This window comes from Pollicipes pollicipes, unplaced genomic scaffold (assembly GCF_011947565.3).
Source record: "Pollicipes pollicipes isolate AB1234 unplaced genomic scaffold, Ppol_2.1 Scaffold_1056;HRSCAF=1226_pilon_pilon_pilon, whole genome shotgun sequence".
NCBI lineage: Eukaryota > Metazoa > Arthropoda > Thecostraca > Pollicipedomorpha > Pollicipedidae > Pollicipes > Pollicipes pollicipes.
The window spans coordinates 1-25,997 of record NW_023595861.1 but is presented as its reverse complement, the minus strand read 5'-3'; the positions used below and the strand labels follow the sequence as shown (position 1 = coordinate 25,997).

The 25,997-nt window shown below is 54.1% G+C and overlaps 1 protein-coding gene and 1 pseudogene across 1 annotated transcript; both read left to right on the top strand.

The window, feature by feature from the left end:
* The first annotated feature begins 6 nt into the window (after nucleotides 1–6).
* Nucleotides 7–12,004, top strand: LOC119105685 (propionyl-CoA carboxylase alpha chain, mitochondrial-like; annotated as a pseudogene).
* Nucleotides 12,005–13,924: 1,920 nt separating this feature from the next.
* On the top strand, nucleotides 13,925–25,990 carry LOC119104553 (ubiquitin-conjugating enzyme E2 J2-like; the record flags this gene model as incomplete). Its single annotated transcript, XM_037228626.1, has 4 exons — nucleotides 13,925–14,122; nucleotides 17,114–17,240; nucleotides 25,069–25,303; nucleotides 25,888–25,990. Coding segments are annotated over exons 2-4 (460 nt in total), but the record flags the coding sequence as incomplete, so codon positions are not given.
* Nucleotides 25,991–25,997: the final 7 nt, after the last annotated feature.

Below are 25,997 nucleotides of genomic sequence, written 5' to 3'. Positions count from 1 at the left end.
TGTGCACTCCGACGTGGACGCCAAGGCTGTGAGTGGTGCTTGTCTGGATGTGACACACTGGCAATGTCTGTATGTCGCCATGGACACGGCCGGTGGTGATTTGTGGGGACTTAAGTTTGTCACGGCATTGGTGCCATGCTTCTTGCTCCGAGACGGATACTGTGTTTGCCATGACGCAGAAGCCTCGTCGCTCGCGGCTCATCTTGGTGCTGTTATGGTTAGAACGCCGGCCTCTGCGCCGGGCGAGTGGCAGACCGCTTGGGGTTTGGACGCCACATCTGAGGGGATCCAAACTCCTGCTGAAATGTCGCATTTCACGGACAAGGGGCGGTAGGAGAAGGGCGGAAGGGGAATGAACGATCGAGCGACGGTGCCAACGCTGCAGCGACAAAACTGACACACTTTGTCAGAGGAAATACTGGGCCTTCTGTGCCGACCAAGGTATTGGTTAATGTAAGGAGCTGGTTATGCGGTGTCCAGCGCCTACCACGAATCCGGCCACTGCGAGGCTATCGTCATCATCGCGCTCCATCATACCGTATGCTAGGTATGCTAGGAACTGGCATGAGAACGGCCATTGTCGCCTTCTGTGAAACTGGTCTCGAATGCAGCAGACTGCAGCCTTGGCCTGTCATATTATGCTATGCCAACCACATGGAATGCTGGCTAGTTCATTTCGTTCAGTTTGCATGAAAAAGACATTGAGTTTTACGCAGTGTTTTGTCTCACGAAAGCCGTAAATCAGTGCAAGTTGATCGATTTGGTCCAATGAAATAGCCAAGTTTGGCTAGGTCTGAAAGAAGCCTGTTTCAAGTACCTAGAGTTTGTGAAATTAGTGCACGGACATCATATCGACGAATTATCTACCTACTAAACCCCCGTGCAATTCAGGCTTTCCGACAGTCAATGTCTGCCACACTGATCAGACACATTGTGTTGGTTTCCAAAGGCGTCTGATTACAGGAGCCCATGCTTGGTATCATCTACATGGTGGTAGTCGTGATCATGAGCTTTGTTTTGAAATGGTCGAGCATTCCATAATGTATCATGACCTCGCATGACATAGTCGCTTAACCAGCTTATCGTGGTGTATTTAAGATAGTTTTTGCAAGATCAGAACTCGTTTACTCGGATGCTGGGAAGCCAGTAGCCTAATGTCTTTCCTGAAATGTACAAAATCATCGTTGTTTTAGAATACTGGAGCATGGCACCATTATCAGGAATAAGAATAAACATGGTCATGCCACGTACAGGGTGGGTGTCGATAGCGTAGACACGTCCGGGAAACCAGAGGTACAACGATCGATTCCCGGCGTTACCCGCCTTTCCTGCCAGCGTGAGAGGCAGGCGACGCTGTAAAGACTCAGCAGCTGAGCGCGTTGTAGAGCTCCAATGATGACGACGACGACCACGTACAGGACAGCGAACGTCCCAAACTTCAGCTTACAAGTGTGTATTTTAGCCGCACTGCTCGCTGTCCCGCCACGCTAGCCCAGTTCTCCAGCAATCTGAAGCATCGATCTCGCCACCCCTGCAGACCAAAACAGCCGAACTGCGGCGCGCCCGCCGGCGGTGCGGGTGCCCTGACCTCTGGCGCGCGCCGCCGGCAGATGCACGTGAAGCTGGCGGACGAGGCGGTGTGCATCGGCCCGGCGCCGGCGCGCCAGTCCTACCTCTGCATGGACAAGGTGCTGGAGGCGGTGCAGCAGACGGGCGCGCAGGGCCGTCCACCCCGGCTACGGCTTCCTCTCGGAGAACGCCGACTTCGTCCGGCTGCTGGTGAGGCGCCGCGCCGCTGGCTTCGCTACGACCGGCGGCAGCAGCGATAGTATGTGCAGCTGTTGACAGTGGGATGTCGCGGGCATGGATCTTGTGTAACCGCTGACACTTTGGGGCGCAGGCCGTGATTGACGTCATCAGATGGTGGTGCTGATGGCCATGCGCTGCTTTTGCAATTTGTCAGGAATTGACTAAAGGGATTATCCTACCTTTGGAGCACGTTAAAAAAAACTCTTGAAACACCAGGGCTAGTTACGTCTAATAATGACGCTGGTTAGGGTCACAGCAGCGCTGTTAATACATGATGCAGATATCGGTTTTAATCATTCTCGAGACAAAATTACACTCGGCACTTTATAACAGCACTACGCTTCTTCCCGGCGGTGGCGACCACTTTCGTCATGACAGCTACCATGTGCGCCTCTACTGGTCCTAATAAAACAGCGTTTGTTTTGCTTTGTTGGATTTTTTTGTCTAAAAAGAGCGTTTCAAGCTTTCATAACATTTATTACACAATTTTTTGGACACATTAGTGTGTTGCAAAGATTACAGAACACACGCGTTGGAAAAAAAACAAGACAGATTAAGTGTTTTACGTTCAAAGTGGTGAGCAGAGTCGAGTAAGATTTCTCCGCAGGTTTGGTTACTTCATGTTGAAATTCTGAGCTGTTCAGAAGAGTTTAGAGGAAGCTGATGTTACTGACAAAATCGTACGTGTCTGATTTAACAATAAGTGAAAAGTGCAGAAAGGTGGGGCGCTCCCTTTCAGTAGTTGGAGTAGTTTGGTAGGGGTTTTCTTAAGGCACATTCCCATTACTCAGGACACAGCATGCACCCTTTGTCGCATGGGATGCACTTAATCTGGTCGTGGTACATGTTGTTTTTTGTGACATAACTTATACTTCTCTGTTTTGTCGGTTGGTATGTTCCGACATGTACGAAACGCATGATTTTCTCCGCTTGGATATCAGTGCACGCCATGTGCAGCAATTGCATTTTTGGTGGCCACTGCGATTTTATGTCCCGTTTTGTTGGCGATTGCACGTCGGCCGTGTCTCATGGGACCCCCTCGTCAACAGGAAGAGAACAACGTCGCGTTCATTGGTCCTAACGCGAACGCCATCACCGGAATGGGCGACAAGATCCAGTCCAAGAAGCTGGCCATCGAGGCGGAGGTCAACACCATCCCGGTGGGTGTCAGTTCGTGTCAAAACTACTTGGTGTGGCAATGCCTGGCCAGTTGACATGCCTCGTCTCGCTCTCCGTTCGCCAGTGTGGTCTAACTGTGCTCGATAGTGAACGCTAACCGTGGAACGTCTGGTATGGCCCTGCTTCGTTGTCTGTCGGAGGAGCGAGAGCGGCGTATTTCGCGGCCTGGTGAGCGACTCGTGACCCGCGCGGCTCGCGCCCTTCCGCAGGGTTCGAGGGCGAGATCCAGGACGTGGATCACTGCCATCGCCGTGTCGCGGAAGATCGGCTACCCGGTCATGATCAAGGCGTCGGCCGGCGGCGGCGGGAAGGGCATGCGCGTGGCCAGGAACGACGAGCAGGCCAGGTCAGTGGCGGATGCGGGCCGACCCACGTGGCCAGGTGTATGGGAGTTGGTGTTCAGATCCAGAGGTGTCGTAGGCTCTTGCTGCTGGAAACATTCACCGATCCAGTGTCCAAGAGGGCATACTGCCTAGATGGCATCCGGCGACGACTTGTATCGATACCAAGCTAGTGTGGTAAAACTATTTTCTGACGTCGTGAGGGGCTAGTTTCTAGTACGTGGGGCTATGTGCGTGGCTATGGGCTTAGATGCCTTCGTCCAGCAGAGCTGATCTGGTTCTACGCTGAGCCTGCCATCTAAGATGGTGGCAGGATCATTTGCCTTTCAACACCTAGCTCGATAGACGACGTTGCCTCTCATGTTTCGGTCGCACGGAACTACGAATGATTTTATGCGCCGTACATGCCGGTGCTCGGGTGGCCTGGTGCAGGCTGGCACTCTCTGACGTGTTGTCGGCGGACCCGTCCGTGTCAGTCGGGCCAAGCTCCGCACCCGCTTAGGGACTGGTACCCCCACCCGCTCGACATTGGGTCAGCGGCCAGAAGCGGGTCACGTCCCGATGCTGCCGCCCCCCGTCCCAACTCAAGCCTGGCTGCAGGACTGCGCGAACGCCAACCGCCGCCGCTGACCCGCGCACGCTCCAGTGGCTGCTGGTGTAGTCCCACGCTCTTGTGTGTGTTCTCTTACATGGCGTCCGTTTGTCGTGCCTGGAGTCCTCACTTCGAGTGTCGCGGACACATTGTGTTACTCGTGGGTGGGACATGTGACAACCCGTTAGCTATGTTCGCGGCGCTGTCGGAGAAGGGAATTCGTGGATGGGCCATTGGCTACTTTTGTTTCTTGCGTGTTGCGTTTGTCGCACTGGGAAATGTGTGGTAGGTAGGTGTGAACTTACGAATTATTGCGGAACTTTGGCCATAGATTCAGCTCGGTATCTGTGTTTGTGTCCTTCGGTCTTCCCAGCGAACCACGCCCTGCACGTCAGGGAGGAGTCCTGTGATGCGACCCTGGCCTCCGTGTCAGGGAGAGGTGCTGCAATGTGACCATGTTATCTATCTCGGGGAGGACTGCCGTGATGTTACCCCATCCTCCGTGTCAGGGAGGGAGTTCTGTGATGTTTCCCTATCCAGACTGTGCCAGAGAGCGGTTTCGTGATAGCAATCGCCTATGCCCTCCCCGTCAACGAGGACCCAGTGACACAACTTCCGTGTCAGGGAGGGATTCTATGATGTGCTCCTGCCCTCGCCAGGGATGGGTTTCTCCTGACAGGACCCTGTCGTCGGTTTCAGGGAGGGCTTCCGGCTGTCGCAGCAGGAGGCCGCGTCCAGCTTGGAGATGACAGAATTCTGGTGGAGAAGTTGTTGACAGTCCCCGGCACATTGAGATACAGGTGAGACTCTAGGAACACAGCTTGAAGAATTCCGTCCGCTTGGGGCTCACACCCTTGGTAATGACGGAGCATATGCTGTTACGGCTTCGCGGTCATGCTTTGTGTGCATGTTCTTTTTCCAAATGTGCCTGAATGCTGCTAGATAATCAAACATTTGATGTGTGTTAACCCACACTCAATTGCATCTGGATCAAAATGTGTTTTGTTCCAGTCTTGCTCAGTGGTTTTGGCGTCTTTTCTCGGACTGTGTTTCTTGCGTTGCTCCTCGTTTCGGAACTCATCTTTTCTTCCAACTATTTGTTTTGCCAGGTCCTGGCTGATCAGTTTAACAACGCGATCTACTTGAATGAGAGGGAATGCTCAATCCAGAGACGGAACCAGAAGGTCATTGAGGAAGCACCCAGGTCAGTGTGTGCAGACTGAGGCATGGCTGTGTGAAGCATATACATCCCAAGCATATCATACAGAGGGATGATTGTGCCTATGGTGTCAATGGGAATTCATTGGTCAGTAGTGTACAACTGCTGGAACTGTCAAATGTGTCATCAAATTCAAGTGATAATAATCGATTTGTCTCCCTGATGGGTCTTTTTCTGTCCGTGCTGCCCCATTGGCCACGCTCATCTCTACCACTCCCCCCATCTCTATGCTCCCTCCATCTGGCAGGTATCCATTCTCTCCATGGTTCTTCCCTCTGAGGTTCTTCTTCTCTATCGCTCCTGCGCGGCCTCCTGTGATGATTTCCCTTCTCTCGGCACTCCTTCTCCCGGTATCCTGCCCCACTAGGACTTGTGTCATATAGCAGATATTTATCTCATTTAAGCCATCTCTCTCACAGCTTCTGTCCAGTTTATGTACCCCTCCCTTTTTTTCCTGACACCGCTCCTGCCCTCTAACACTGCCCCGCCCCGCCCCTGACACCGCCCTGGTCCCTGTCACCGCTCCTTCCCCTGACGCTGCGCCCATCCCGCCCCGCCCCTGACACCGCCCTGGTCCCTGACACCTCTCCGGCCCCTGACACTGCCCGGCCGCTGCAGCGTGTTCCTGGACGCGCAGACGCGGCGCGCCATGGGCGAGCAGGCGGTGGCGCTGGCTCGCCGCATTGGTTACAGCTCGGCCGGCACCGTCGAGTTCCTGGTGGACGCACAGCGCAACTTCTACTTCTGGAAATGAACACGCGCCTGCAGGTGGAGCACCCCATCACCGAGTGTATCACAGGCGTGGATCTCGTGCATCAGATGATCCGCGTCGCCAGCGGTGAGCGGCCGCCGCCGTCCCCCTGCTCCCTCCCCCCCCTCCCATGTCTCCCACCTCTCTTGTCTCTACTCCTGCGTCCCCTGACTTCGCTCCCGCGTACCCTGACTTTCAGCTTCCCATGCCTCCCGCCCCCCCCCCCCCCACGTCCCCCGCCTCCCTTGTCTCTCCTGCGTCCCCCGCCTCCCTCGCCTCCCCCGCGTCCCCCGCGTCCCCTGTCTCCCCCGCCTCCCCCGTGTCCCCTACCTCCCCCGCCCCCCGCCTCCTTCGTCTGCCATGCCTCCCCGCGTCCCTCGCGTCCCCTGCGTCCCTTGCGTCCCTTGCGTCCCTTGCGTCCCCTGCGTCCCCCGCGTCCCTCGCCTCCCTCGCGTCCCCCCCCCCCCACTGGGTTCCGTTCCGGAACGGCTTGTAGGGAGTTTGGTCAGCTAAAAAGGCCACGTACATTCTTCGAAGATACCCTGAAGTGACTTGAACACCACGCGAACATATTCGTGCGATTGGGATGTTGGATCGAGTGCTTCTGCGCTTTGAGGCCCTGTCGCCCTCATATGTCGGGTGTTGCTGTCAGGACACAAGCTGAAGCTGAAAACAAGAGGACATCCCCATCCGTGGCTGGGCTATTGAGTCTCGTGTGTATGCCGAAGACCCGTTCAAGAACTTTGGCCTGCCATCTGTCGGCAGACTGAGCAGATACATGGAACCCAACCACCTACCCGGTGTAAGGAGCTGGTGCAGTGCTTCTGCTGTCTGTACTGCGAGTATCGGCTTGTGTCATTCCGGCATCCATTGTGCTTTCCTTTGGAATTTTGGTGTGCTGGCACGTTTCTTTTTGTTGCTTAGTGCATCAGATTTGAAATCTGTATTGCATATGGCAAGAATCCATGGCGACGCCAGTATTGTGTCGGCTGTTTTCGTTCTGTTCATATCTGCAATGTGTAACATATCGTTCTGTTCATATATGAATTACACGACGTATTGATCACTTGATAGCTGCTGCAAATGCCGTCGCTCTAATATCAGAACTGCTACAACTGCGGTTGATACAGTAACTGATGTCCAACAGCTGCAGTCCCTACAGAAACATAACACCATCGTGTTTGACAACAATTACGAAATGAAACCGTAAGGCAGTGGTGATGGTTTTCAAACCCGCGACCTGTCGTCGGTATACCAGACTGGTTCTCTGCCCGCGAGCTACGGTGTCTGGTTGTATTTTAACGCAGCGAAGGACCCATTTCCGTCTGTCGCCCTTGGTCTGACCAGCCTTGGTTCGAAACTGGCATTCCCCTCCGTCCCCCGACCGGTGGGTCGGGATCTGGCCTGCCCTGGTGTGCAGCGGGTGCCCTGCTCGCCGTGACTGGTAACGCGACCTGACCTGACCTGACCTGACCTGACCCGACCCGCGGCGGGCACTCCACCCTTGCTCGTCGACCTCTGAGGGGCGCCTGACCTGGCCGGCATTAGGCGGCCCGGCCCCGCACCTCGCCCGCGCCCTCTGACCTGACGGCTGACCTGGCCGGCACTAGGCAGCCCCACCCCGCGCCCCCGTCCGCGCTATCTGGCCTGACGGCTGACCTGGCCGTCGTTAGGCGGCCCCACCCCGCACCTCCTCCACGCCCTCTGACCTGACGGCTGACCTGGCCGGCGTTAGGCGGCCCCACCCCGCACCCTCTCCGCGCCCTCTGACCTGACGGCTGACCTGGCCGGCATTAGGCGGCCCCGCCCCGCGCCCCCGCCCGTGCCCTCTGACCTGACGGCTGACCTGGCCGGCGTTAGGCGGCCCCACCCCGCACTCTCTCCGCGCCCTCTAACCTGACGGCTGACCTGGCCGGCATTAGGCGGCCCCGCCCCGCGCCCCCGCCCGTGCCCTCTGACCTGACGGCTGACCTGGCCGGCGTTAGGCGGCCCCCACCCCGCACCCTCTCCGCGCCCTCTGACCTGACGTCTGACCTGGCCGGCATTAGGCGGCCCCGCCCCGCGCCCCCGCCCGCGCTCTCTGACCTGACAACTGACCTGGCCGGTCTCAGGTACGCTGCGACTCGGGCGTGGAGGAGGGCTCCGACATCAGCATCTACTACGACCCGATGATCTGCAAGTTGGTGGCGTACGGTCAAGACCGGTCGCAAGCGGTGGCGCGCAGCCTGGACGCGCTCGACTCGTACGTTATCCGCGGCGTGACGCACAACGTGCCGCTGCTGCGCGACATCCTGGCCGAGCCGCGCTTCGTGGCCGGCGACATCACCACCAACTACCTGCCCGAGGTGCGGCCCGCCGGGTTCGAATCCCGCCGCGGGAGACTTTCGACCGGTGTGGGTTTTTAACCAAGGGTGAGGACTTAAATGTCTATCTATGTGCCGATGGAGAATCCAACAATGTGAAGTGGTCTGTGCGTTGGGACTACTCAATGCGAGATAAGGCTGGTAAGTGCACTTGTGTGTTAATGGACAAGCTGTTCCTATATGAGCGTGGTTTGGCACCTGAGGCTATCAAGATCAGTTCATATTCAGCTTCCGCCTATGAAACTTAATTCTATGCCCCAAATTCGCGTTGGTGGGTTCGGGCCGCACACGTTATTCACGTTGCCTTTGCACACAATTTGTTAACTGCCGACTCATTGGCTCCATATTTTTGTCCACAGCCATTCCCTGTCCGCCCCTGCCCCACACCGTGCCGTGTCGCCCCCCCCCCCCCCCTCCCCTACCATGAGCCAGACGCTCGCCCCACGCCGTGCCGTGCCGCGCCCCCCCCCCCCCCCCCCCTCCCTCCCCTACCGTGAGCCAGACACTCACTTCACCACCACCTGACCTCGGCGCCCGGCCGCAGGTGTACCCGGATGGCTTCCGCGGCCACCAGCTGACGGGTGAGGGGCTGGCGCGGCTGGCGGCCGTTGCCGCCGTCGTGCACGTGAAGCACCAGCGGCGCTCGGTGGCCGTCACCGGACACCATGCGCTCCAGCCGACGCCCACCGCCTGGGATCTGGTACGTGGCGGCCGGCGACCGGGGCCTGGTCACGCCGTGTGTTGCGCTCGGGCGGGCCCGTCGCGCTGGGTTTACCGCTGCTTGCCGCTGGGAGACTGGCGCCGCTGCTGCTGCCCCTGCCCGGGGTCCCAGCGGAGCGCCCCTGCGGCCCTGCCGGGACTGTCCGGCGGGGTTCACGGTCGGGGGTCGTGGGGCCGGGTGAACGCAGGAGGGGGAAGGGGGGGGGGGGGGGGTGGGCTGCAGTGTTATCCCACTGTTTGCCTCACGCCCTAATCGTGCAGCAGTCCGGTAGATCCGGAACGGTCTGTAGAGGCCGAACGTATCCTGACCATACGAAACCCAGTTAGATGTAGCGGGCGGCCGCCACAGGACTCGCGGATGGGCATGCTCCGGGTGGTGCAGTCTGACAGCCCTGTTCGCATTTCAAATCACTCACGTCGTCACCTATTCCGCCACGGAATCAGCCGCGGCTTGACGGAGGGTGGCTGTTCCAGCTGTCGCAGCATCTGAAGAGTGTACATGCATGTCACCCTGGACTACATCTCGCCCGGGTCAGCTCGCTGCGTGCTGAAGCCCGTGTGTTTCGCCCTGTATTGCGTACTAATGCAGAGTGTCGCTGAAGTGAGATGATAAGGCCGAAATCGCCTGCCGCCGTGGTTTCAGTTCCCTGTTTTCTTTCATCATGAGGAAACGTTTCCTCTCCAGATGTCGTCTCCCCCTCTGCTTTCTCCCAAGGTGTCCTTTTTCCCTTCATTTCCTCTCAAGATGTCCCCTCCCCTCTGCTTTCTCCCAAGGTGTCCTCTTTCCCCTTCATTTCCTCTCAAGATGTCCTCTCCCCTCTGCTCTTTCTCAAGGTGTCCTCTTTCCCTCCATTTCCTCCCAAGATGACCTCTCCCCCTCTGCTTTCTCCCAAGGTGTCCTCTTTCCCTCTGTTTCCTCCCAAGATGACCTCTCCCCCTCTACTTTCTCTCAAGGTGCCCTCTTTCCCTCCATTTCCTCCCAAGATGACTTCCCCCCCTCTGCTTTCTCCCAAGGTGTCCTCTTTCCCTCCCCTTTCCTCCCAAGATGACCTCTCCCCTCTGCTTTCTCCCAAGGTGTCATCTTTCCCTCGATGTCTTCCCAAGACGTCCTTTCCCCTTCAGGGGATGTCCTGTTTCTCTGTTTTGTCTACTCCCGCCATGTGGTGCCACGTCCCCAGCTGCTCGCCCCCCACCCGGCACCGTCCCCCGTCCGCCGGCCGGTGCTGCGTGCTCAGTTCGACCTCCACCCGCCAGGTGGTACCACGTCCCCAGCTGCGCGCCCCCCCCCCCACCAGACATCGTCCCCCGTCCGCCGGCCGGTGCCGCGTGCTCAGTTCGACCTCCACCCGCCAGGTGGTGCTGTGCGGCGCAGCCGGGGACGTGCCCTGCGCGGTGCGTCAGACCGGCGCTGGATTTGAGGTTACGTGCGGCGAGCACCAGCTGACAATGGCCGATGACTTCACGCTGGCCGAGCCCGTCATGAACCTCACCATCAACGGACAGCGCGAGATGGTGCAGCTGGTGCGGCGCGGCCTCAAGGGCGACGCCAGGCTCAGGTGCGCGGCGCCGCTGGGCCGGGGCAGGCGCGCGGCTCACGTCAGCCGCCTGCCGGCTTTCGGTCGCGCGCGCGCTGCTGCGCTCGACAAGGCGGTTGTGCTGCATGCTTCATGTGGGGTCAACTATCCATTGGCGCGGTCGATTTTCGGTTGTTTTTGGAGGGAAGGGGTCCACCGTCTCATCTTCCGAAAGTGTGGTTTTCGGGCTGTCCATGGTTTGAATTCTGATGAAACGGAACCAGTGAGTGAAGCTACCAGACGTTTCATCGCTGATCTGTCGAAAGCCAATCCCGTCTCGGATGCTGGGCGTCCTCGCTGCCCATGACGCCGGGGCCGTGTGCTGTCTCAGGTTCCGAGGAACGGCGTTTGACGTGCAGGTGTACTCGGACGCTGCCTACGAGTACTTCAAAATGATGCCGAAGAAAGAGGAGGTGAGACTCCGGTCCGTCGCTCTGGCACCGAAGCCTTGTTGTAGTTCTCGTGATAACACCGGGGCAGCCTTTTTGCTACATCTTTTGACCTTGCTCCGTGTCGCCATTCATGTGCGCTCAGCCCTTCAGCAAAGCTCGCATGTAAGCGGATGGGCTTGCCGGACGAGCTGGTCACTTGCCGCTGGAGGCCTTTCTGCGTGATGCGCCATGAGCTGGGCTGTCCATGAGTGACACCCAGAATAATGGCCACCCCGGGAATGCCTCCTGTGACGTCACACCGCCATGCAGTGACATCATACCGCCGGTCTTGTCGGCTCGCAGGCGGACGTGGGCAAACAGGTGACGTCACCGATGCCGGGCCTGGTGAAGTCGGTGGCGGTGAGCGTCGGCGACATGGTCTCGGAGGGCCAGGAGGTATGCGTCATCGAGGCGATGAAGATGCAGAACTCCCTGGTGGCCGCGGCCACCGGCAAAGTGCGCGCCATCCACGTCAAGGAGGGCGACACCGTCGAAGACGAACAAATCTTGGTGGAGCTGGAGTAGGAGCGATGACAGCCGGCAGATGCGCGCGGACTCGCGGCTGCACGGTGGTGACATCTGCCGGCGCGATGGGAAGCTGTTGACGCTGCGGGGCGAGCGTTGATTTTTGTATTGGACGGTGCTTAATGGTAGCGGTGGCGTGGCAGTTCTTCGTGATCGTTACCGCGTGTCGATTGTCACTTCTCTTGTTCGTCGGGTCTGCATTAGGCTGTGAGGTAATGATTAATTAGTTTTCAATTAAGTTGCAGTGAAGACAATTTGGTTCTTGTCGCATTTAACTCATCGCTTCCCCCATACAGTATGGCAAGGACAATTGATAACGGGTCTACCTGACCCTTGCCATCATCTTAGAGGACCATGTTGTGTAGAACAGTATGCGTATGAATATTGAAGACACCTGCCTTTTGTTACGTAGATTGTATTGGGATTTGGAGTGAGCCAGTGGAAGTTGCAGTGTGCTATGCGACGTGGGACGTGCAATATGATGTAGCGACGAGATCATCTCGGAGAGTTTACCTATGTGTGCAGCAGAGAGATGGATTGCAACCAAAATGACACCGCGTGCGTCGAATTCACCCTCCTCCAGACGGACTGCAGCGACCGTGGTACTTTATGTCCGTTATCAGTTCGCAATCACAGACACAAGCTCATATCTCGGCAGCATGGCGCCAAGACATCACCAGAACGCGATTCGACCCCTCTATCTGCCCGCACTTTTTCCCCACACCTCATGGGTACTAACGTCGGTGCGAGCGGAGATGGGACACCTGCCAGCCGATGTCGACTCTGAGCGGTGGCCGCGCGCGGAGCAACCCGCACCGGCGGGGAGCGGAGCGCTGCCGTCTCGCGCGGCGCCGTGGCGCCCCAAATCACACCACACGAACGTCACCAGAGGCGGCGGCGTGCCTGGCAGGGGATGGCTTTGGCCGCGATCAGTCGCGTCATGGTGCTGCTCGGCACGGTGGCACGTCTGATGTTTGGGCAACAGAATGAGTCAGCACTAAGCGCGTACTTTGGACCGCGGGTGCAGTCTACCCTCTGCCCCAGATTTGACGGCAAGAGTTCAGTCTCTTGAGGTCAAACATGTCGATCCAGCACAGGACTGCGCATTGGCCAGCGAGGAATGGTAGGGGCTCCACCCTGCCCCCCCCTCTCCCCGTCCTTGGGGTTGGCCGGCACAGCGCCTGTGATGTTTCGTGCATTAGCGGGTTAGTGACCCCATGATGCCAGTTGGCTGCCGGCAGCCCAAGTGTAGTCATCATCCGGCGCTTGCTTACGCGGAGTTCGCCGCGGGTCGTCTCGTGTTCTTATATGATCAATCAGTCCCAAGGGCTGAGCTTTGAACTCGGGCCCTCACATGGGATTGCAGTCACGTCCAATGGACCAGGGATACAGCCAGAACTCATCATCGGTCAGGACGCATTGCGCCGCTTTCTTACTTCTGTCAGAAGCCATCTATGATGAAAAACCTTGAGCCTTATGTGGCTCACTGTGAGCCTAAAGGGAAGGGAGAGGGGCACAACTCCCCCGGCTGCACCCCTGCAATCGACCAACGCGCCCTTACGATGCAGAGACAATGCGGCGACTGTGTCATACTCCACCGCAGAACGCATGCGGAGTCATGGCTGGTCGAGGGCTGATCGCGCAGGTCAGATGATATATATTTTGCCCATCGGCGATGCATTAGCTCAACGTCTCCACGAGAGTTACCGGGGGATGCCTTGTGAAAGGCCTACGGTGCGGAACCACGTCTTGTCGATAAGCAAAATATCGCGGGACTCGCGCCATTACAAGCCAAAGCCGTCGGCACTTTTGCGGACAGGGGCTTGCCCTTTCTCACGATGCATGCTATAATAAACCTGCGTTGGCCCACATTACTGGACGTTTGGAGCGCAATGGAATTACCACAGGCTCAAAAATTGTTGACATCAGGGTATCAGCCGTGCCTCCAAATTACATCCGCTCCGTCACAGACGAAGGGTGGAGCTGGCGGGCCCTTTACAGTCTTGTTGCAGGATTTTATTTGACGCCTATGGCGTTGCAAGGAAAAACATCTCTCGGACAACATTCCTAACCATTTGGTCTCGTCGTGGAGTCAATTCTCCTGAACCCCCCCCCCCCCCAGACATCGGCTCTAATTCTGTCATGTCGACGTGAAATGTAATAGAAGATTACCTAGGATCCAGTTAGGACACCAACTCAGAAATAGCATGATTCTGAAAGCACGCCATTCGTTCCCCTCCATATCAATATCGACCTCCATAAGAAACGAGTGAACCGAGTCTTGCAGAGGTCTAAGGTCTTGGATGCGTCAGGCTATCACATAAATTACTTCGTGTTCGGTAAATTCCTTTAGATCTGGGAGCAATAGTGGGGCCCACCCAATCTGGGGCAGCTGATACATGTTTGGGGAAAGCCTCAAAGGGCACGGACTTGGGGGGAAGGGGTCGCGCGTTGGGTGTTGTGTAGGGCGCCATAATATTTGTTGTTGCCTTCCTTCCCTGTGTTACTATCCGCATCCGGTTATTGAACTTAAAAGTGAAAGTCTGACCTACGAGACCAAAGAAGATATCACCCCGGCTAGAAATTAAGAGTAGGGCCAGGTTGTTAGAATAGACGCGGTACGTACCAGCGTTTTAACATCTGTGCCTGCCTATAAAATTTGATCATATCACAAGTCGTTGTCTGCATAGTCGTACAATTAGCCATTTGCTTTTGTAAATCACTTTGTTTTTTCTTGTGAGTCTTTAGTTTCCTGCATCCTTACTGCCATATTGACCCTGCATTTACCTGCATCTGTCCTGAAAAGAGATGTTGACTTGACACCCCCATTGTGTGCAACTACCTGAACTTGCATCTGCAGGCTCAGACCAAGTCAAAGGTTGCCAAAGTTTTACTTATTTCTGTGAAAAATGTCTTAAATATTTGTTATGCCATAGATGTGTACATTTTTCATTATTTTTTAACTGAAAATACCTTTGCAATGCCATAATTCCTCTAAACCTTGGATTATGATATAATGCCATGAAACTTGCTGCAGTGTCACTACTGTATGTAATGCCACTACTGTCATGCAATGTTGCTGTTGCTATGCTGGATGTGTTTGGCATGACATTTGTTTCCTAGGTGTGGTGTCAGACCAATTTACTGTTATGTGCAAATACTAAATCATTTCCCGAAACATTGTGAACTTAGAGATGCATTCTTTGGGTAGAAAAGATGGTGCTTTGTTTTCTTTGTTTCACACATGTCTGATACAGAAAAGCTATAAAGGATTTTTTGCTGAAACGTGCAAAGAGGAGCTTCATGTTACTAGGAGTGATTTTCTGACCATTTCAAAAAAATAATTGTACACCATTCATCATGTTTAAGGCAGGACATATTGTAAATAATCGCAAAACAGGTAGATTCATGCTCTTACCTTCAAATTTTTTATGATTACGATGGCGATGGTCGGTTAAGTCATGCTCAAGTTTGAGTTGGTCTGCGAACATAGGAAGTGACAGCTTTGCTAATCTACAGACTGGTGCGATTCTGGTACTTTCTCATTTCCCGGCTTTGTTCAAAGGTGATTCCATTCAACATTCACACACTTTTTTACATTTCCATACATGGTGTATCATGTACCTAGGTGGCAACACAGGCTGCTTGCTATTGGGCGTCTTAGTCTGGTGGGTGCAATATTTTTGCTCTTGCAGATATCAATACATGGCTCCTGATGGAAGCAGCAAGTCTGAACCTGTTGCATGTTCTGGTTTTATTTTGTCCTGACACAAAGAGGTAAAATAAGCTTTTACAAAAGCTGTTTTTGTTCCATCATGATGGAGTACAAAGTACTTCTTTTTACCTAGTCACAATCCTGGAGTCCAAAATCTCCTGGTATACATTACACCAGGAAATGTCAAGTTTTCCAACACTGGACCATTTTACTGATGTTTTCAAAACCTGAACCAGCCGGTATAGCAGATTTAAAGATTTCTGCACAACCCTAACTTAAACTGCTATGACCTTTGTCTTTATAGTGGGAGTGCTTGTCAGTGATAATTTATGTTTTGTAATGCAAATTTGATCCTTTGTTTTGTTAGATTCTGTAGTAAGAAAAATATAAAATACTTTTCTGGAAATTTGACCTATTTTTAAGCCATGAACTACCAAGAATCTTAGCCCCTTTGATTTGTTATAGCCACTAATGCAATGTTATGCAATGGGGCTGTGATCTAGAGACATTGGTCAATGGAGAAGTCAGATTGTTTTCCAGTGCTCTAGAATGGGCAATGTATGTGCTCTGCTGGAGAGGGGTGGAGAAAGTCCCCAACTCTTTTCACAGTTTTGATGATTATTGGTCCTGTGGTGCTGCATGGGAAGAAATTCCTGAACCAACCTTGATATTTCTAAAATTTTTGGTATCTGACATAGACTGTGGAATTAATTATATTTTTAGTGTGATATATCTATCATACCAATGATCTATATGAAAACTATGATAGCATCTATGTAGTTGCTATGGTATGCCATTTGCACTGGTGGTTTCAGACTGCTTGCAGATAGCATTGTTATAATGCTGATATATTCCTCAAAGTACTATGGTGACATATTTTCAAAAGTAAACAAATATGGTTGATTCTATGCATGGTTCTTGCAATATGGTTCTACCACCCTTCTATTTTGTACAGTGCTAAAGCATCACATAATCTTGGCACTCATTGAACTGTATGCCAAAACAGATAATGTGGTTTGTCTTTGTTGGCTCATTTCAGAATGGTTTGAGAGAGCCATTACTGGAACATGTAGCCATGCCATTGCATAATGTGATACCCTTAAGTCTTGGAGGTTGTGTTGAGCAAGAATTTCTGTATAGCACTACAGGGGCAGGGTTTCAAATAAGTCACCAAGGGTTTCAGTAAGTTTAACAAATGTTTCCAATTCCAGTCAGTTGTGCAAAACCTTTGGCTAGATGATTGAAGAAGTTCAGGCCCATGACTACTCATGTTATGTAAACACAAGGATCAGCCTTTGGCTAGTTGATTTAAGAAAATCAGTCCCACTGACTACATATGTTGTGCAAACACAGTGGCCAGATAGTCCAGACATATATCAAGGGGTGTTGTTCCATACTCAGTTGAAGAGGCTGTAGCCACCCAACTGTGCCTCAACTTGGCCATCCGACCTTCCAAAAGGGGAAATGGGTTAAATCATTGGAGAAATTATACTGAGCATGCAAATTGTAATATTTCTAGCCAGTTTTACTTGGATGCGTTTGCCTCCCACAAGTACTTTTGGAAAACATTTTTTTTTTTTACCTTTTGATAGAATGTGTTTCTTGGATCTGTCCACTGCTCTAACAGTACTTGTTAGTTGAGCCCTTACCCCACAATCATGCATTCTCACCTTAGTTTCTCACCCCTGGATATTTCTGTATCATTTACACATCTTGTCATGCCTCATACCACTATTGATGCACCTTCATCAAGCATGCATAACACTTAATCCACCATTGTAGTATTGACTTTTGAGCCAGTGTTTGATGTGCTCAATGGTGCTTGATGACCATATGCAGTCAGCATGCCAAAAAGCCCAGTTCATTATCATGATATACTGGCATCCACTTTCAGAAAAAATGGGCAAGAAGGCACAAAACAACACAGCCTTGGTGCGCCTGAGGCGTGACTACATGCGCCTGAAAGCTGACCCTGTGCCGTACATATCGGCTGAGCCGCTGCCTTCCAACATCTTGGAATGGTAAGCATGCCTGTGTTGATGCTGGCTGCCAGCCGCCAGGCACTCTAGGGTGATTTGTGTCGACCATGTTCAACTGGAGGTATCAGGTGTTCATGGGTTAAGGGCCAGCTGACTAAGCCTTTTTTGGAAGAGGGTAATCGTGGTATTGTTCTGCCACCTAGCGGTAGGATTAAATACGTAACTGTTCTGCCATCTAGCAGCAGGAATCAGAACCAAGTTTGGATGTGATCGCTGAATGCGGTGAACACGGACGTTGTGAATTTCGACGTCGCGAGTTTGGATGCTTTGAAGGCCGCCAATGGGCGTGGAACTGGATGCGATGAACACTGCATCTTGCCATTTTGGATGTTATGAATGCTGGCTGCTGTAATTTTGGACGATAGGAACGCGGGACGTCGCAATCATGAACGTTTTGATGGTTCTCCGTCGTATAAATGGTTGAGGCGTTAGAAATTCTGTACAATTCACGTGGTTTTATTGATAAAATATGATGTCGGCACCGATAAAGCATGAGTACAACAATGTTGTGTTACCAGATAAGCCCAGTTGTCCTGAACGCTGATCGGTTCACACAAGCAGTATCGAGGCTATGGCGGTAGCATCCCGAGTCCCGCATGAACAGCGGGCGCTCCCATTGGCACAGGGTGACTGGTCGTACGGGTGTCTGACGGAGGCCTCCGTCCCATCGACCTTACAGAGGCCTCCATCTGCCGGCCTTACAGAGGCCTCCGTCCCGCCGCGTTACAGAGGCCCCGTCCCACCGTCTTACAGAGGCCCCGTCCCGCCGCCTTACAGAGGCATCCGTCCCACCGGCCTTGCAGAGGCCTCCGTCACACCGGTTTACAGAGGCCTCCGTCCGGCCGCCTTACCGAGGCCTCCGTCCCACCGGCCTTGCAGAGGCCACCGTCCCACTGTCCCGCCGTCGGGGGTCCCGTCACGGTCGGCCGTCTTCACGCTTCTTTCTGGAGCGCGACGACGGCGAATGTGAACTCGTCCTGCTCCAGCATGCCGTCGCCGTCGGTGTCGGCGTCCTCCAGCACGTAGCGCACGTGCTCGAGCTGCCGGTGTCCACTGAGCAGCGACGGCGCCACCTCCAGGGCCTGCTGCTGCGTCAGCTGGCCGTTGCCGTCTGTGTCTTCGGCGCGGAAAGGCGATGGGTACGACCTCGGCCGGCGGCGGCTCGTTGGCCGCCTGCCGGAAGTCGGCCAGGTTGACGAAGCCGTCGCCGTCGCCGTCCATGAGCGAGATGGTGTGCCGCACGTCGGCGACGCTGAGGTGCGGGCCCGCCGGCCCGTATGATGGGCTCGAGCTCGGCCGGCGAGAGGCGGCCGTCGCCGTCGGCGTCCGACTGGTCCAGCATGCCCTGGAACACCTGCTGCACCTCGTCGCCGTTCGAGGCCCATGGGCATAGCGGCGCCCAGCGCGCCCGTCTATGGGTGGAAAAAGCGCGTGAGGAGAGTGACGGTCTGGCTGTCATCACCGTCATCAGTACACAGCCTCATGTGGTCAGGAAGGTCGTCAGCGAGACGCGTCTGGCAACACTTAACGGCCGGCGCAAGCGAACATCAGGTGCCGTTATGACGGCAGCGCTCCGTGATTTGGCCCTGACGTCACACGGTATCACTGCCCCGCCGTGGGTTGTCCACTCACCAGGGCGATGGCAGCGATCAGCTTCAGCATTGTGCTCGACTGTGTTCGGCTGGAACGGTCAATGCAGGACGCGCGGTATGACCGGTGTGAAGGATGCTTGGCAGACGGTCGCCGCGCCCCGCCTTTATACGAATTGGCCGCCCGTCCGCCGGCAGCGGCAGCGGCGTCACCAGGAATACGACGCTGCAGGTGACACGGGATACGGCGAGCTGATATGCCACCCACCCTGTCATGACCCTGTGACATGGCGTGAGCCCACCGCGGTGTCGGACGTTAGGAGACGAGGGCGGGATCAGCGGCCGGCATGACCTGTCGGCCCCCAGAGCGACGCCGCTGGAGCCACTGCTGCGCGGCCGGCTGGCCCAGCTGAGTGACGTCACACTGCAGAGCCGTGCAGGATGGCGCGTGTTGGGCACGATTATATTTTACGGGCAGCAGACGTCGTAGGCCTTATGGACGCTTAACAACTCTTCGACGCGCGTTTTGGCTTTAGGAATGGGTGTATCACGTGGCCCATAGTGGTGCACTGGCGCAAAAATTAATCAATGCGGTGCTTGATAACAGGCTGTTTTGGCCTGCTAGGTGAATCACAAACGTTCCCAACAGTCGAGATGCCACGGTGGTTGACATGAGGACGGTGGTCGCGATAACGGCGGGGAAGAAGCGTAGTGTTGATACCAATGTGTTAACAGCGAAGTTTGGACATTATTGACATCCTTTTATGACTCATCCTTTGATAACTTGCATGGGCGTAGGAACATTTAAAAAGGGGGGGGGGACAAGCTTAGGGTGTACTTCAGGAGCTTTTTCTGGAAAGCGACCGCGGATGACCGGGGGAAGGAGGGGGGCGGGGGGGGGGGTAGGGATGGGGATTGCTATCGCTCTTTATTCAAATGTCACGGCTTCTGTGCTAGCTATGCATCTAGAGCTGTTTTTCACTGGTGCACTATATTGCCTATTCGACTCATCTGTCATTTGGCAAATAAGGCTATCCAGCTCCCCTAGATTTTTCGTCCATTTTAACACTGTCTTTCCTGGGGAGACGCAATTCCACGATCGAGTAGGTATTTTTGGTCGTTAAGGAAGCATTTGCCTCCACAGTGTAGATGCCAAAATACGGCATGGATATAGGCTGGTGAGAATTTTGAAAGTGGCTGGATGGCTCACAACGCGCCAGGTTTTTAATGCGCCTTCATTTCGCCGGCTGCTTTTCAAGAAATAGGACTTGTCGCAGTATTTTAGGCGGAAACAAATTCGAGAGCTTGAAACTGCTAGAAACAGTGTGACAAAATCCACAAAACTGGAGATTGTCTTTTAAGAATCAAGCCACATAATAAGGCCCATCTGTCATATGCTCTTGTCCGCCGTCGGTGGCCACTGCCCTGGCCTGGATGTCTCCCACATGGCTGACTGCGAGCTGATCGTGTGGCTACTTTGTTGCATACTTTTGGATCAGCGTTACTTCTACATGGTGTATGAAACATGTGTTGGACACCTGCAACAGTATTTTTCCCGAAAGTATCTTCCCTTATACCACACCGTCGCAGAAAAATAGTCTCCGTGAAGCTGCCTGCTGTAGGTATGGATTGGCCCAACGGACGCTTCATTGCCCATCATGCAACGTACGCGACTTGATCTGCTTTTGGGTGTAGGCAGGCGCGTAGCAAAGGGCCTTGCCAACAGGGAACACAGGGTTGACAAAAGCCCATCTTATGGTGACCCCCCCCAAAAAAAAAATCCCCGGATAGGGCTTACTTGTTAACAAGTGACACGGTTTTCTTCGTTTTATTGTTATTTTTACCTTGTTACCAGAGCAGAAATCAGGAGTTACCGTGAGCTCAATTTTGTTTGCATTTTGAGGTCAATAAGCTGCAGAAATCGGGCGTTGAACGACTGCATGGAGGAAATCACCGGCGCTCTTAATTCACAATGGTTAGCTGACTCTAAACCGATAGAATTCAGAAGCTTTGCCAATTTTTTTATCTGTGTTCTACAGACCTTGAGGACATTGCGAAGGTAGATTGCAGATCAATATGTTGGATCCAAATTTGAAGACGAAAATTCTATTGCAAATGGAGTGGTCGACAATGTGTATTAACATGGCCAAGCCATGTTTGTCTGAAAATTTTCACCATTCAGTCAGAATCGATAAGTGAAACAATTCATGTAACGTGTTTTTAACATGCTCGCTCGCAAATCCTAGTAACAAAAACCTCGACCCCAGGCGTTGAAGTCTCCGCAGTCCGCGGAGCGTTAGCACAGTAGCTAATATTTAGTCGTGGCCCACCGGTGGACGAAAATGATGACGCTTCTGAAATGATTACCTTTAAACACTTAAACCAACTAGTTATACAGGTTATGTGACGTAATTTTGAGTATGCGCATTCTAAAATTCTAGAAACGCAAGCCTCGCCCCCCCCCCATAGGCGTTGCAGTCTCCGTAGGACGCACGGCATCGCCTTAGCAGCTAATATTAAGTTGTGGCCAACGGGTGCACGAAAGTGACGACGCTTCTGAGAAAGCATCCTTGGACGCTTCATGACATCACATCTTGTATTTAAAAGGCAGTCTGAGGGCATGTTTCACGCGCGCAATTTTTAGATTGATGAAAAGAACGGATTGGGCCCAAAAGCACCGCGAAGTGGTGCTGTAATCTGGTGGTTTAAGTGGAAGAGTGAAGGTAAAATCTCTATTTTTCTTTCGTGTTTCCGCAGCTATTTATCTGTCCAGAAGACGGATTAACTCGGCGCCCGCCGTCTGGTGGCACTTGCAGTGGCCGAAACTTATCGGTTTTACGGAAGTTGCAACCCAGACCATCCTTGTCCTTGCTCTGGAGGTTGCGGGCGGGCGTGTTCAAGCCTTTTTATGTATTTTGTTTCAGTAATACATTATGAAAGAAATGAACGTTCTCAGGCAAACATGGCATGACCTTCCTGGTTTTTTAAAAATTCATTTCGACCCGTGCTTTTCAACAATGATGAGAGCCCCACTCTACTCAGCAATAGTGAGACCCTGTATTCCCTTCCGAGCAAGGGGCCTCTTTAGTGGAACACCAGGGGTACCTTACCGTTTCCGGTCAAGGGCTGAAGGACCATTCCGTCCCATCACGAAGTGTCCTCTGGGTATCATTCTGGTGCACGGGGGTCACGGGTGATCTCTTGGTCAATCCGGAGGTTATTAGAAGGATATGTGATATCACATTGTTCCCATCCCTGACACGGGAGGCCTTCTGATCCGCGCAGTTAACCCCGGATCAGCAGCAACAGGGACCCTCATTGACGCAACATCCCTGATCACCGCAGACAGTCCGATAGTTTTCACATAGACTCCAGTTCCATGTTTTTTCTGTGTTCTTCAGAGATATTGAGTTCTCCCCGACTGTAGATTGTAGATGAAATGGGGTTCACAATTTGTATTAACATGGCTAGCCCATGTTCGTCTTATAATGCTCAAGATCCTGTCAGAACTGATTACTGATAAGAAAACTACGTACTATGGTGTTAAACATGCGTGCTCGCAAGTCATAGTAATAACAGCCTCGACGCCCGGCGTTGCAGTCTCCAGGCCGTGCGGCGCAGGCTTTGTGGCTGTAACACTAAGCGATGGCCAATGAGCAAACGAAAAAGATGACGCATCTTAAGGGAGATGGCTGGTGAACTAGGTAAATCGGTGTACATGTTTAATGTAGTGCAAAAGTAAGTCAAATGCAGCCTTAATCTGAAAAGCGGGGGGGGGGGGAGTTAACATTGATGCCCCCCCCCCACACCTTGAGAAGTGGGGTGCCGTGGGCCCCCTGGGCCCCTGTTCCCACGCCCATAATGACTGGCCCTGAGGTGCCACGAGAGTATTTTTTTGCAATATGCTCCAAAGGTGGGATACTTCCTTTGAGGCAAAAGAGGAATCATTCACTCGAATACGATGACCTTACGATTATGCTGAACAGCAAATCTAAGGCACGAAAATAATCATGACTTCCAGCTTTTTTGTAATATGCGACTTATGATGATGACGTTACAACTATTACAATGCACAACCATCGCAAAGGAACAATTAGTCAAAAGGCTGCTGATTTTAGCTTTCTGATTGGCATTGCGTGTGACTTTATAAGTGGGGCCGAGAGAGCCAACGCAGACTATCGAAGAGAGCAGTGTTCTAGATGTTAAGAGTGCCGAGAGCCCGCAGGCTCTGGATTGGCAACAGTGCGCCGTACATGTTCACATTTTTAAACATTCACTGCGCACACGTTTTTCCCGTTGCCGTCGCAATGCAGGCCTTCATGAGCGTGGTTCGTTTTATATGATTCGCCCCTCTCTCATGCACGTGCTCTATCCAATCGCTACCCATGCCTATCAGTTGTGCTCATACGTTGCTGGTTTGCGTTTTTTTTTGTATTGAGGTGGTTGAAATTGTGATATCTAGGAACTTTGCGCCGTGACTCATTTTTCTGCGCCGCCAACCGCAGACACAGTGTGAATGGAACTATGTGTGATCCCAGCACGCACGGCAGCAACTTGTGAGGTGTTTCATGAAGTGCACGATATGTGTCGTGAGCATCTTACCCACACCTGCGTCCATGCTCGCGATGGCCCCCAAAATGCATACCCAAACCAGTCAGTTACCCGGCCGGTACGGGTATCCACGGGCTTACCCAACCGTTGAAGGCCGCTGCTTCTGGACACCATCTGGTGACACCCCTCTCTGGCATCTGGGCGGTCGCCGGCGCATTGCCGGAGGGAGAGGGAGGGGGAACACCCTCCGTGCCTGGAAACCCACCACCTGGAGCCTGCGCGGTCCAAACTGGAAATGACGTCACTCTGTGTGCGAGAGTGGGGCCACTGTCGGCGCGCACTGCCTGGCTTGTTCGATGCCCGGCGGTTCAGTGCGTGTGCTTGGTGTGCAGATCCGTGTCTGGATCGACGCTGGGAGCGTGTCCTCACCAGCAAGCACTACGCCGCGCGCCAAACGATTCATCGGTCTCGCTCGTATTTGTGTACTAGCACCCGGCACGCGGGTCGACTCTGGACAGGCAAATAGGGCGAGCAAGGCCTGGTGTGGATAGGCCGGCTTTGCAAGACGCGCAGGCATTTGCTCTCATCGCGAAAATGTTCTGGGCAACGGCGGCTGTCATCCGTGTGTGATCAGCGCGGTCATGGCGACCTTGATGTTGCCGCCAACTGGCCCTCGTGGGCTTTTCTAGTCATAACATTCCAGTCCAGTGTTTATTGTGGTATTCTCTTAACAGTGCATGGACTGCGGGATCTCCCTCGGAGAGGAGCGACATTAGTCTGGGCCCGCTCGTGAATCTCAAACACGTAACTCAGCCAGGAGCCATATTTTGGACGGGAGTGACGAGGGCGCGCCCGCCGCTTGGCTTCTGTCAGCAGATAAGCTACACCGCAAACCTGCAGATGCAAACATGATGGCTTTAACGACAGCCAGTGCGTAATTACCGCGGCTTAGCCCGGCCAGGATTGCGCCTTAGGTGCGGCCCAGCAGCTGCGTACGGATGTGATCGGGCCAGTTAGCCCTTGTGGTTACGCTTGCATTTTAGCTGGTTCGCTATTGTACCCCAGTGTGTCCGTATAGTGGACCGGTGGTCTATGTTGCCCATAGCCGGGCAACACGTGGCCGCATGTTGCCCGGCTGTGGCCGACGCGGTCTCATTGTCCCGGGCAGGCTGCGACAGTAGCCGGCGTCTCCTCGGCCGTACGGGCACTACATCGTGCAGTTGTCCGTGTCTCTCCTCGTCCGTGTCGGCACTACATCGTACTCTACCCCGCGTCTCTCCTCGTCCGTGTCGGCACTACATCGTACTCTACCCCGTGTCTCTCCTCGTCCGTGTCGGCACTACATCGTACTCTACCCCGTCTCTCCTCGTCCGTGTCGGCACTACATCGTACTCTACCCGCGTCTCTCCTCGTCCGTGTCAGGCACACATCGTACTGAGCCCGCGTCTCTCCTCGGCCGTGCAGGCACACATCGCACTGACGCGAGCATCTCTCCTCGGCCGTGCAGGCACACATCGCACTGACGCGAGCATCTCTCCTCGGCCGTGCAGGCACACATCGCACTGACGCGATCTCTCCTCGGCCGTGCAGGCACACATCGCACTGACGCGGCATCTCTCCTCGTGCAGCACACATCGCACTGACGCGAGCATCTCTCCTCTTTCGTGCAGGCACTACATCGTTCGCGGACCGGAGGGCACGCCGTACGTGGGCGGCCTGTATCACGGCATGCTGCGCTTCCCCTCCGAGTACCCGTTCCGGCCGCCCAGCATCTACATGATCACGCCGAACGGCCGCTTCAAGCCCAACACGCGGCTCTGCCTCTCCATCAGCGACTTCCACCCGGACACGTGGAACCCCAGCTGGAGTGTGTCCACCATCCTGACGGGCCTGCTCAGTTTCATGGTGAGTGCTGCCGCCGAGACGTGCGCGGGAGGGTCCGGGGAGCCCCCGGCACGGCGCGCTCTCAGAAGCCGGGCCGACCCCCGGCCGCCGGCTGCCTCGGGGCGGAGTTGCACCACGATTTGACGGCAGAGTGTATGGACGGCTTCGTGGAATCGCGTTCATCTGGTGTGCAAGCCCCGTCGCGCTCAGTATTTGTGTATTTAGTGGTTTGGTCTGCTTTCATTTATTTTTTTTTGATCGCTAGCTGAACGTTATCCGTTCGATTTTGTGGGAGTTTAGTACTCGATTTAGACACGCATTCCAGTTGACCAGTGATTTTCGTTGCCTGCATTTTATATTTATTCGCCTGATCCTTCGACACCTGACATTTAGCCAGGTTTGTATCAGCCATCGTGTTCTGTTTAACCCAATTCATGACCACTGACCACTGCGACATATTCCCAGCATATATTCCCTGCGACACGTTTGCTCACCACCCGGGCCCCGAATCGACGCCCCTCGCTGTCCGGCGTCGGCGGCAGCCCCGGCTCGAGCCGTGTGGTGACGCGCCGACTGACTCCCGCTCGCCGCCGGGTCCGCTTCAGCTGGAGGTCTCGCCCACCGTCGGCAGCATAGAGACGTCCGACTATGAGAAGCGCATGTACGCCCACCACAGTCTGCAGTACAACATCAACGACCCCACGTTCTGCGAGCT